Source organism: Cariama cristata, unplaced genomic scaffold (genome assembly GCF_000690535.1).
Source record: "Cariama cristata isolate BGI_N322 unplaced genomic scaffold, ASM69053v1 scaffold1145, whole genome shotgun sequence".
NCBI classification, from domain to species: domain Eukaryota; kingdom Metazoa; phylum Chordata; class Aves; order Cariamiformes; family Cariamidae; genus Cariama; species Cariama cristata.
This window is the reverse complement of record NW_009615568.1, coordinates 3,848-14,722: the sequence shown is the minus strand read 5'-3', so window position 1 is coordinate 14,722 and position 10,875 is coordinate 3,848. Positions and strand designations below refer to the sequence as shown.

General features: G+C 37.4%; 1 protein-coding gene across 4 annotated transcripts in view; it reads right to left on the bottom strand.

Moving 5' to 3' along the window:
• Positions 1–10,616, bottom strand: part of FBXO25 (F-box protein 25) — a 28,951-nt gene extending 18,335 nt beyond the window's left edge. For 2 of the 4 annotated variants that reach the window (XM_009699836.1, XM_009699835.1), the window contains exons 1-3: positions 10,479–10,616; positions 2,411–2,520; positions 975–1,024 (exon numbers count right to left, since the gene is read on the bottom strand). In XM_009699836.1, coding sequence (XP_009698138.1) covers positions 975–1,024; positions 2,411–2,520; positions 10,479–10,615 — 297 coding nt within the window. In that variant the 5' untranslated portion in view covers position 10,616. Of the gene's footprint in view, positions 1–974; positions 1,025–2,410; positions 2,521–10,478 lie in introns of those variants that run through there. The other 2 variants (XM_009699837.1, XM_009699838.1) reach the window with 2 other exon arrangements.
• Between the last annotated feature and the right edge of the window lie 259 nt (positions 10,617–10,875).

Sequence of the window (10,875 nt, the reverse complement as noted above, 5' to 3'; positions counted from 1 at the left end):
AGTGTGCTTGAGACTTTTGCAGATCAATATAAGTAACTACATCTATCACAGATGAAGATAAAACTGGGAAAGAGGGCTATGAATCTGGTGAAAGGCTTTGTAATACCCTTCAGATGTAGAAGGACAGCCTACAGGTCACCAGCCTGCAAGGTGAGGTCTTTCGGCTATGTAAACTCCTTCCACAACACCATGCTCTTCCCAAGTACAGAGCTCTTTATGGTCTCTCTCAACCCTAAAATGCAAAGTCAACTTTTGCCTGCATGGCCAGGGTCATCATACTGACCTCCTTCCCTCTCTCCTGGCTGGCATTACTGTATGGATGAAAGACATCCTTACAGGTGTCCAAGTTCCACCCATTCCAGATAACCATAGGAATCAACACACGAATGAAACGCAAACTTCCAAAGCAGTTTCTCTCTCCATACAATGGATGTATTTTAACTCTCGGCCTTCCAAGAGGTCATTTCAAGATCTTTCACGTTCCTTTTACAGTTGCATGATACAGCCTGTATCTCAAACTGAAAGCATCTGGACTTTGTGGAACACAAAGGTCCTCTCTGTAAAGGTTGAAACTGAAGTTTTACTTACTTATATTCAAATTTACACCAAGATTCCAAAATATCAGGTAGCTGCCTGCAGATACCTTCTTTGGAGACATTACTCTGGTTTTGCAAACACTTTCAATTTTAGTTCAAAGACACACAGTACAGATAGATGGGCTTGGAGAAGTAGTGGAGAACTATACGTCCATCCTTGGAATTTTCCACATCTCTGCCACAATGACCCATGTAAAAGTCACTCTGGTAGCTGCCTTTGCCTTACCACATGCAGGTGTACTATGTTGCCAATGAAAAGAGAGTTGAATATAACCCCTAAGACCACATGGCACAAATGCTTTTTTTTTTTTAACATACTATTTGTCAATTAGAAAGCATAAAGATTGTAGGAATTGGCCCACAGCATGCAGGACTTACTTCTCTGGTGCTTTCCTTATGAACGTAAATCCACTTTTCACGATAAAAACCTAAAATAAAAATATAAGCATTTTTAGGCTTCCACTTTAGGTAATGCCTTCTAGAAAGAAAATTGAACAAAACAGACGATCCTCAATAAAATGCTTCATAAGATAGGAAATACTGTAGAACAGTTTTAATGAAGGAAGCTTACAGAGACTGGAAAGGATGACTACAAGTTTTCAGTACTTATGTACTTCAAAAAAAAGGAAAACATAAATAATTTTATAAATCAAACACAAGAGTTGGCACACAATTTGCAGAGGTAGCACAACTTTTGTCAACTCCGTATCAACAAGAGTCAATTTCTCATACAAAACCCCACATCTTTTTTAATCCAGCAGGCTCCTTAGCACTTAACACAGGAAAGTACAGATATGAGCAACCTTTTTGTTCCTGACCACTCTAACCCTCTAATCTATTTTCTTCTGTAAAGATGCCTGCTCCACATCCACGTGGTTCAACTAGTTGCAGAATACTGCAGGGAAATCAGTTATACAAGACTAATAAAGGCAACCAGGCAGACCATCAGCTTTCTGAAGTCTAGTATGCTGTCAAGTGAAAGCATGCTCTTACATACAGCCACTTGAATCTTTTGAAATACTTTAAGCTCACACAAGCCCGGGGAAGCTTGCAACTTTCTGCAAGACCATCTCTGTTACAACTTTGGGAATATACAAATGACAGAGATCATTTCAAGATCAAAGCATAAGAAACATCAGAAACACCAAGAAGTTGCTAATTAACTTACTTTCTTTTTTTACCTACTCTACCAAATTTTCTGCTTCAGTAAGTTTACTTGCTGTCATACACACTTGCAGTCCAAAAGTACAGGTGATCTTTTAAAAATGAGAACTGACAAAATGGCTTTCATATTTCAATTTTTTTTTTTTTTAAAAAGGGACTTTTCTTCAAGAAATTAAACACTGGTAAAGTCTTTACCAAAAGCTATAGATATTATGACAAAATATATTTATTTACAAACTGATTCTGGAGTTGTATCACTAATCAGAATTTGAATTAAGCAAAAATAAAACAGCTACTTTGTTAAGTAGAAGCTTCCATAAGCATCCAGAAGAATTTAATCTAAAACTAGTCCACAAATGAGTGGTTAGTATCAGATGACATTTATTATTCAGGAATTACTATTCTTAAATTAATTACCTTTGGATCTTTGAAAAAATAAAATAAAAATCACACAATAGATGATCAATGCCACAGTTCAATTAAGATGTACCACTCTGACACCAGAATTTGTTGCCAATACAGAAGTAAACGTAACTCAGAAAGCTACTCTATAGATGAATATAAATGAATGGCTATTATAAAGTTTTGCTGAACCTACACGAGTCTTCTAAAATAAATGAAAACAACAAAAAACAAAAAAATAGTCTTACATTGCGAATCTGTGTTATTCCTAAAATGATCTTTTTTCCTTTTCTTGGCTGCAAACTCACAGTCTTCAGTACTGTATATTTCTTCATCCTCATCATCACCAGTTATGATGCTGAAATAAACACATCTATTTAGAACAGCAGTGATTAAACACTTAAGATGCCTACAGCTTATCATTCTCTGCATTAAAGTCTGCCAGCTGGAAAAAAAAAAAAATCATATTTTTAATGATGTTCCTCTACCTGATGGTCTATAGCTACACATACCCTAGCAGAGAAGCTGCCCTGTTCTTTTCTTCCCAGTGGGATTGAATTTTGTGTTAAAGTAATTAAATACACAAAAGTATCTTCCTAATAGGTATCTTGTAAGTCATTACTGACAGTTAAGAAGCACTACCAAGGAGACAGTACCAGCTGGACAACTGGCTGTTCGCAAAGATCTGGTGCACAAAAATTCACTATTTACAGTGGACCAAGCCTTGAAAAAACTGTGCACAAAGTCAGCGCAGAATTACTGCGGATCCTTGCATAGGCAGAAAGTCAGCAAAGACACGTCACCGAAATCGGGAATAAAAACCTCTCAACACCAATGTAGTATTAAGAAGCAGGCACTCCTTTATTGCAGCGCTGGGGACATGGGGGATAGCTCCACCTGTCGTGTCCACTTTAGCATCAAACTCCAACAGTTTTCATACACTTTTTCTGTCAAACCATTGTTACATAAGTTCTTTTACATAAAAACGCATAATATGCTCACTCTTAAATTTAACCTTTACAATGACTGGTTTCATTAGTTGTATAACCTTATCAATATTCTTATTCTAAAACAATCATTGGTCAGTTCTACTTAACTCTAGTGATTAAGATTCTGGATATTCAAATCAAGATCGGAAGGGCAAGGGGATTTCCAAGCAACATAACTGGTGCCCATGACGGTCTCCTTACTTATGTAAAACAAAACATAGAAAAATCCAGTAACTACCGGTGAGATTTCTGTAGTTGCCTATTTCAAATATAACAATCCTATGGTTACCCATTTCAGACTTAACAATCCTAACTTATACCTTATGCTTTACAATTTTCTACTTCTTAATCAAACCTAACTTTTCTGTATGATCAAATCTTGATTATCTTATCAGAGTACTTGCAACAGACAGACATCTCGTGCATACCGTCAACTTTGGGGCAAAGAAAGTCTTTCTTTCAACAAATGCCCAAATCACAACACTGTACATGATGTAGGTGTCACAGTACTGTTTCACCAATGATTGGTATGGCAATCTCTCTCAGAAAGACTCAACTATACCTGCGTCACTTCTGACAGTTAACTATGTAACCTAACACTGAGGACTATACTGAATAATCATATATATAATGCATATATAGACAGTTTGAGTCTGTGTGTACATATATATATAAAAATACACATAAAGACACTATTAAAAAAAGTTTTGCTAGATAAACTAACCTTTCTAAAATTCATACACGTTTAAAAACTGCCTGTGCTACATAAAGCCTACATAGTTTCATAAAGTTTTGCTTTCTAGATTTTTGCAGATAATTATAAGGACCAGCAATACAGATAAGAATGGGTGTTCATCTTTCCAGTACAGAGAAAGAAGATACTTCACATGAAGGCCACAGTATTGCACAGATAACCAGAATAACTAAGGATATGTGGTAGCAAAGTTTAACTCTAGGACTATTTCATTTCCCCATTATTATCCCTTGACAAGAAAGTTGTCTACAAAACTCTTCCCCTTCATTACTATTTTTTAATCCGAATTTGCCAGATGAATCTATGTATCGATGTCAGTTTGAACTTCAAATTGCACCAGCAACAGCTGAACATTCTAAAACGGTGGGACACTAGTTTATTCAAAAATAATCTGTATTTGGACATTAAGCAGTAAAACCCAAATTATATTAGTCTACCGCTACTAAGTTACACAGTTAAAAGTTTGAACAGTCTGTTAAGGAAGATGACTAAACAACCCTGTAAAAAAGCTTTGGTTTTATAACTGCTCTAATCAGTAAATGCTAGCTCAGCTTAAAGATAAACAAGTTGAGAAGACTCAGAAATAAAAGTTGTTTTCATCTTAGGTTTAAATCCTAAAAAAGAGATAACATGCCTCTGCATTCAGATGGGGCTCAATCCAAGGTGAGGGCCTTAGTTCGTGTTTTACCCTTTTTAAAGCCAAGGATAAAGACTCAACAACTTCAATATTCTATGCAACACTGCCAAATATCATATCTGCTCAAACAGCAAAAGAGTTTGGAGAAAAGGAACTGGCAACTGACAAAAGCAGAACACCAGCACTGACAAGTTACTTTGATTACCTAACATTCCAATCTATCCAGGTTATTTTTTTTTCAAAGCTATCATAAAGGAAATATCTTTTTAAGCTCACTAAAATTATTCATTTTATGACCTTTTAGCATATTGACTACATCACCATGTCACATGAGAAGTTATTGCAGAATCTGAAAAGTTGCTGCAGAATCAGAAATAGAGGTCCAAAGTTCCCAGACCTAGCTTTATCATCCTAACAACAGATACAAGACTAGAGAGATATGGCCTGATACTCTGCAATATAATTGAGGCAGAAGAGAAACATGCCCATTCCCATTGACCCAGTGCGATGGGGAGAGGAGGGGAGGCAGCATTCATTCCTGAAGGCCTGCTTTAGAAGAGGAAGGTTAATCTGGCAGAATTCCTTCTTTTGTTCCTGGAAATGAAGTGCCCCTAGAAAGCAGTTTAGGCCAGTAACATACCTGAAGGGAATTAAAGCCCACCCCTGTCCCTCAATAATATACACTTCCTCAAGCATCAGATAAACAAGCAAGGCAGCTTAAGGACAGTCAATTAACACAAAGAATTGCAAAGATGAAGAGGGATATTTCAAACACCTTTGTCTGACATTCAAATTCACCTGTGACATTCCTGGAATTCTTCATGTCATTTTAGAAAAAAGACAAATTTTACTGTTATCTCTGAAGATCTTCTCATACGAGGCTGCATTTCCTCCACTTCATGTGGAGAGTCTTCCCCTACTTACCTGTAACCATCACCATTCTTCTGGACAAACTTTAAGTCTCCTACTGAGAACGTAAGCCAGGGTCCCACAGACATCAGAAGAATGGGACAGAAATACGGGCACTTCCCCAGTGACTGCTAGCCTTCCTTCCAGAAATGTGGAAAGTTGCTCGATGAGTTACAAAGCTGCTCCACCATTTCCAAAAGCAACCCCTGCCCCACCCGAACACCAAGCTAAGATACAAGAAACTGAATCAAGTGCTGCACATGCCATATGGTGTAACAGGAGCCTCCATTTAATGTTTTTACCATAATACTGCACATGACATCTGAGTGCACCTGGAAGGATTTAAATACTTACATAATACTGCCAATTTACAGCTATTCTTACTTTGTCTTGATGATGCACTTCTTCATAAAAAAATTATTCTAAAGCTTCTAAAAGCAAAGTACCTGGCGTCTTTAGCACTACAATACCCTACACAAAGCACGCAAGAATTTCAGCTTTTTGAAAAAAAAAATTTCATAGCAGTATTTAAATAACCTCTTGGGCATGACACTTAAAATGCTGGAAAACTTGACAGGGCTATCCAAACTCCAACTATTCTTTGTAATCCCCTCGCTTCTTTTCCCTTGGAAGAAGGAATGCCCTCAAGTCATGCAATTACCTACAGATATGCACTAAGGGTTTTAGAAGAGACCCAAAGCCATTTACAGCTCAACCATGTACACAAAATCCTGAGTCAAGTGCCTGCACCAAATAACATCACAATATATTCATCAAATATATCAATTTATCATTGATCATAAATCACGATCATCATCATAAATCAAATTATCAAATTAGCTAAGACTCGATTCAAATCCAAGAACTTCTATCCAGTGCCAAGAACACTTTTGTGAACACCGTATCTCACTTACAGAATTAGTGAACTGACCACCACAGACTCAGATGACTACCCTGCCTGCTCGAGTGGTTCATACAAGCCTAACACACCAAAAAAAGGAGTATCACTGCCATGAAAATCTTATTAGTCCGATTCACTCTTTCTTTTACCTCAAAAGGAAATCTCTAGTCTTAAGTTGCAGGCTACTGAGAGGTATTTACATAAAATTCTGTTCTCTCTCCCCCATCAAGCTTCAAGGACACCGTGCCATTGCACTGGAAACACGTATCTGCGCTAGAATTTACAGGTACAAATTGCACGTAGTTGTGGCCAGCGTTCAGCCCCCAGAGCTTCAATGAGCACTGCCTCAACCACAGTTCCAGCTACCGTTTACCTTGAACACAAGGCACTCTTCACTTATATAATAATATTAATTATCCAAGTAACAGCTACAAAACTGAGGGTCTCATTTGTTCCTTCTCAGTTTCCATAAATGGAACTAATTTAAAGTGCAACTATTTAAGCATTATTCCAAATCTTTTAAATTGTTCCTGCACAAGTGATGATGCTCGTTCAAGCATGGTTATCATTAGGTCCACCAGTTTTGACTAATTTATCAACTGGATTCACCAAGGCACAGGATGACTAATTGAGTAAGGTTAAAAGTTCTATTTTAATAAAAACATATTCTTCAATTTAAGTTATTTACGTCTTGAAGGTTTATTTCTGAATCTATTTGTGATTAGATCTTTTTAATTTCTGTATTTGTAATGGATCAAAGACAAAGTTTGGCAAGATCCATACCTTCTCTCACAGAAGAGAACAAGTAAAGAAGGTTTCAGTCAACTACGTAGCTTGAATTTTTCCTTTAAAAATAAATAATTGCCATAACTGCTCCCTGGAATACAATACTCGAGTACTACCTTTAGCATAGGTTTCTACAGAATATTTTGGTGGAAAATATTATTTCATTTAATGGGTGAAAATAAATAAAACCTTGTTAGGACAGCCAGATTGGCATACACCATCATCCCTATTCACAGGGCAGTTTAAAAAGATACTATTTATGTATTGTTTACTACATGCTTCTTCCACAAGGAAGGATTTTATCAAGCCTCATTCTTACTCAGTGCTACACCATGTTAACAGATATCCTAGGTTGAGCTGTCTATTCAATATACACAGATAATTGCTTCCAAATAATTTAAGATGGTACAGGCAGACAGCAACACACAATACACTGCTGTACTTCAATGCAAAGCCCTGCGCACGGGGCAGAAGAACTCCATGTCTGGGTATATGCTGGGTACAGACTGGATAGGAACCAGTTTTGCAGAGAAGGAGCCAGGGGTCTTGGGGCTGAGAAGCTGAACACAGGTCAGCAGTGTGCCCTTGTGTTGTATTAAGCCAACTGCACCCTGGTTCGAGTTAACAAAATGTATCCTGCAGACTGAAAGCAGTAATTATGCCCCTTTATTTGGCATGAGGAACTTCATTTGGAGTACTGTGTCTAGTCTGGGGCTCCCCAGTGCAATATAAACATTGGCCTACTGGAACAAGTCCAGTGGAGAGTTACCAAGGTGATTACGTAGCGGAGCACACGATGCACGAGGGTTAGAGAACTGAGCTTGTGCAGCGTTAAGAGGTGGTGGTGGAAGGAAATCCAATTACTGTCAATATCTAATATAAGGGTATAAATAAGATAGAGCTGGACTGCAAGGTTAGAGGAGGTGAGCACTAATAAGTGGTAACTGACACAATCTGTGATAAGAGAAATTCTTATTAGATTTCGGGCGGGGGGACACAACAAAAACCCAACATCACAGTGAGGGTAACACAACTTACAACAGGAACTGAGAGAGAAATTTCCATTCTTGGCAATGCACAAAGCTCAACTAGGCAAGGCCCTATCATCACAGTGAGGGTAACACAACTTACAACAGGAACCAAGAGAGAAATTTCCATTCTTGGAAATGCACAAAGCTCAACTGGGTGATACTCCATCATCACAGTGAAGGTAACACAACTTACAACAGGAACCGAGAGAGAAATTTCCATTCTTGGAAATGCACTAAGCTCAACTGGGCAAGGCCCTATCATCACAGTGAGGGTAACACAACTTACAACAGGAACTGAGAGAGAAATTTCCATTCTTGGAAATGCACTAAGCTCAACTGGGCAAGGCCCTATACAACCCACCCTCAGGTGGCCCTGCTTCGAGTATGTATTTGGACGACATGACCACCAGAGGTCCTTTCCACCTTAAATTGTTTTATAATGTTGCATAAATAGACATTAATTGCTGTTTAACAGCAAAGGTTAACTCATAGATCCAAAGTTCAGGGTGTAGTGAAATCACTCCCAAGCAGTGCTACTTTGCCAAGAAGTACCGACTTGAATTCTGTAGTCTAAGTTTGGATAACATACCTTTTTAACTGAATAGACAGAAGCAGAATTTAAAAGGAAAAAAAAAAAAGAACAAAAAACCAAAACAGGGCCACAGAATATGGCGTGGTTTGGCTTCACTAAGTAGGAGATGTGTAAGATGAAGATGAGGAACTGAGGAATCACTACAGATGAGGAAGTCATTTGCTGCAGACCAGGTTGGTCCTCGAGTTTGGGATTCTGACAAATTAGCAAGCTAGCCTAAGAAACCCAAATCATGAAACACCTCAGTTTTCATGAAAACTTTTTCCCCCTGGAGCATTCCATGGCCAGCCCCTTCAAATTAATATACCTATTGTAGTCCTGAACTTTAATGCTCATATCTTTCCAAAACCACTTGATTTAAATCAGTTTCTAGCAAGGCAATGCCAGTGAAGTTCAATACAAAATTCTTTCAAGACTAAGGAAAAAAACATAGTCTCCTATTTTTGCTTGAGGAAGCAATAAAAATACCTCACCTTGCTCTCTGGAGAAAAGATATATATCATCAGGATCAGAAGAGCAAAGGTCTTAATGAAATTCACTGAGACAATGATCATTTATGTCGTATTTGCCAAACAATATTCATTAAAGGAACCTACAAACAGCCATCAAAATTAATTCAGATTTCCTTTTATTTGCCAACTATACTATTAAAGAAATGTGAAAGAGGGAAGAAAATATTTTTTTCAAAGGTATTTAAGGCAACTTTTATGTTGGAGGCTTACTGAACACTCTTCCAGACAAACAGAGTCTTTTGTATCCACAGTGGCCAGACTGTGTGGAAAAAGAAGCCCAAATAAGATCAGTCACAGATGAACACAAAAAAAAGGCACGAAGAAAACAGTAGGTCAAGATAAGCTTAATAATAAAATTATTCACTGTTTGATAACTCTCTTGAGGTTACTTTCACAAGTTTAGAAGACGCAGGTGTATGACTTGCTTGCCAGCAAATTCCCTCTAAATCAGATCAGTTACTGTATCATTTACTGGACTAACAACAAAACACTGAATGTTCCCTTTTCTCATTATGAGCACATTATGCTGGAATTTATGACCAAGAATGCTATCCCTGAGAATTACTTCTTAGTGGAGAAGCCAAGTAGAAATTTGTTTGGACAAAGTTATTTATATCACACCAGTCTGTGCGCATCTGCCACAAGTATTACTTAATTTAACTAGTATCTTTCTCACTTGTTCTATAGGAGCACATAGTATCATATATTGTGTTAGAGAATTACCATAAAACTACCATTAATTGTGTATTTGGAGCAAAGGCATTATACGACTGCCATAAACAGTCCTAATCCAATATCCTATCAGCAGAAAGTCTTAATTCATTTCCAGGTAACATTTCAATATGCCTGTTGTACTTGCAAGTTATAACTATCACTTTTACCTTTACATAGTACTTGACAGGTTTTCTGTTTTGTTTGGTGTTTTTAAGGGTTTTTTTTAATTATTTTTAAAAGACATACAACATAAGATGGGATCTGTCTGCCTAAAATAAGCAACTCAAAGGAGTAACAAAAGACAGACTCTCCATAGGGGTCTCCTGCCAGCCTAACTAAATAAAGTGCATGGTTGCATTTGTATACTTTTAGCTTATGCAGATGATATCATCTACCACAAACACTTCCAGTCTGAATGGACATTAAGTCAGTCTCTGCCTTCCCACCTGCTATTAACTCATGTAAAAATCACTTTTTTTTTTTTAACTTACACAGTGTGACTGATATCATTCAGCTGACTATTCCCATCCTCAAGTGCAGGACTGAAGGGTTCACATCGTTTCCATCCATCTTCTGTTTTAACCCATCTCCATCCAGGGGATCTCCAGTCTTGGCCCAAAAACGGCATGGTTTCTCTATAAGCAGCAAGAAGATTGTTTGTGTATTATTTAAATATTAAGAAAAGTTGCAAAACTTCTTCTCATTATTATAATTTTCTCTTTAACCTTAAAAAAATTATTACCTTGAGGAAAGAAAGTTCTCTCTATAGTGTCCTTTTAAGAAACAGATTCAGTGGTTTCTTAAGCACATTTTTGATTCTATAAGCTCATTCTTCTTGTCTTTCAGCATTTATTAGATCAAGGAAGGTTTCCTAGTTCTTTAGAGAAC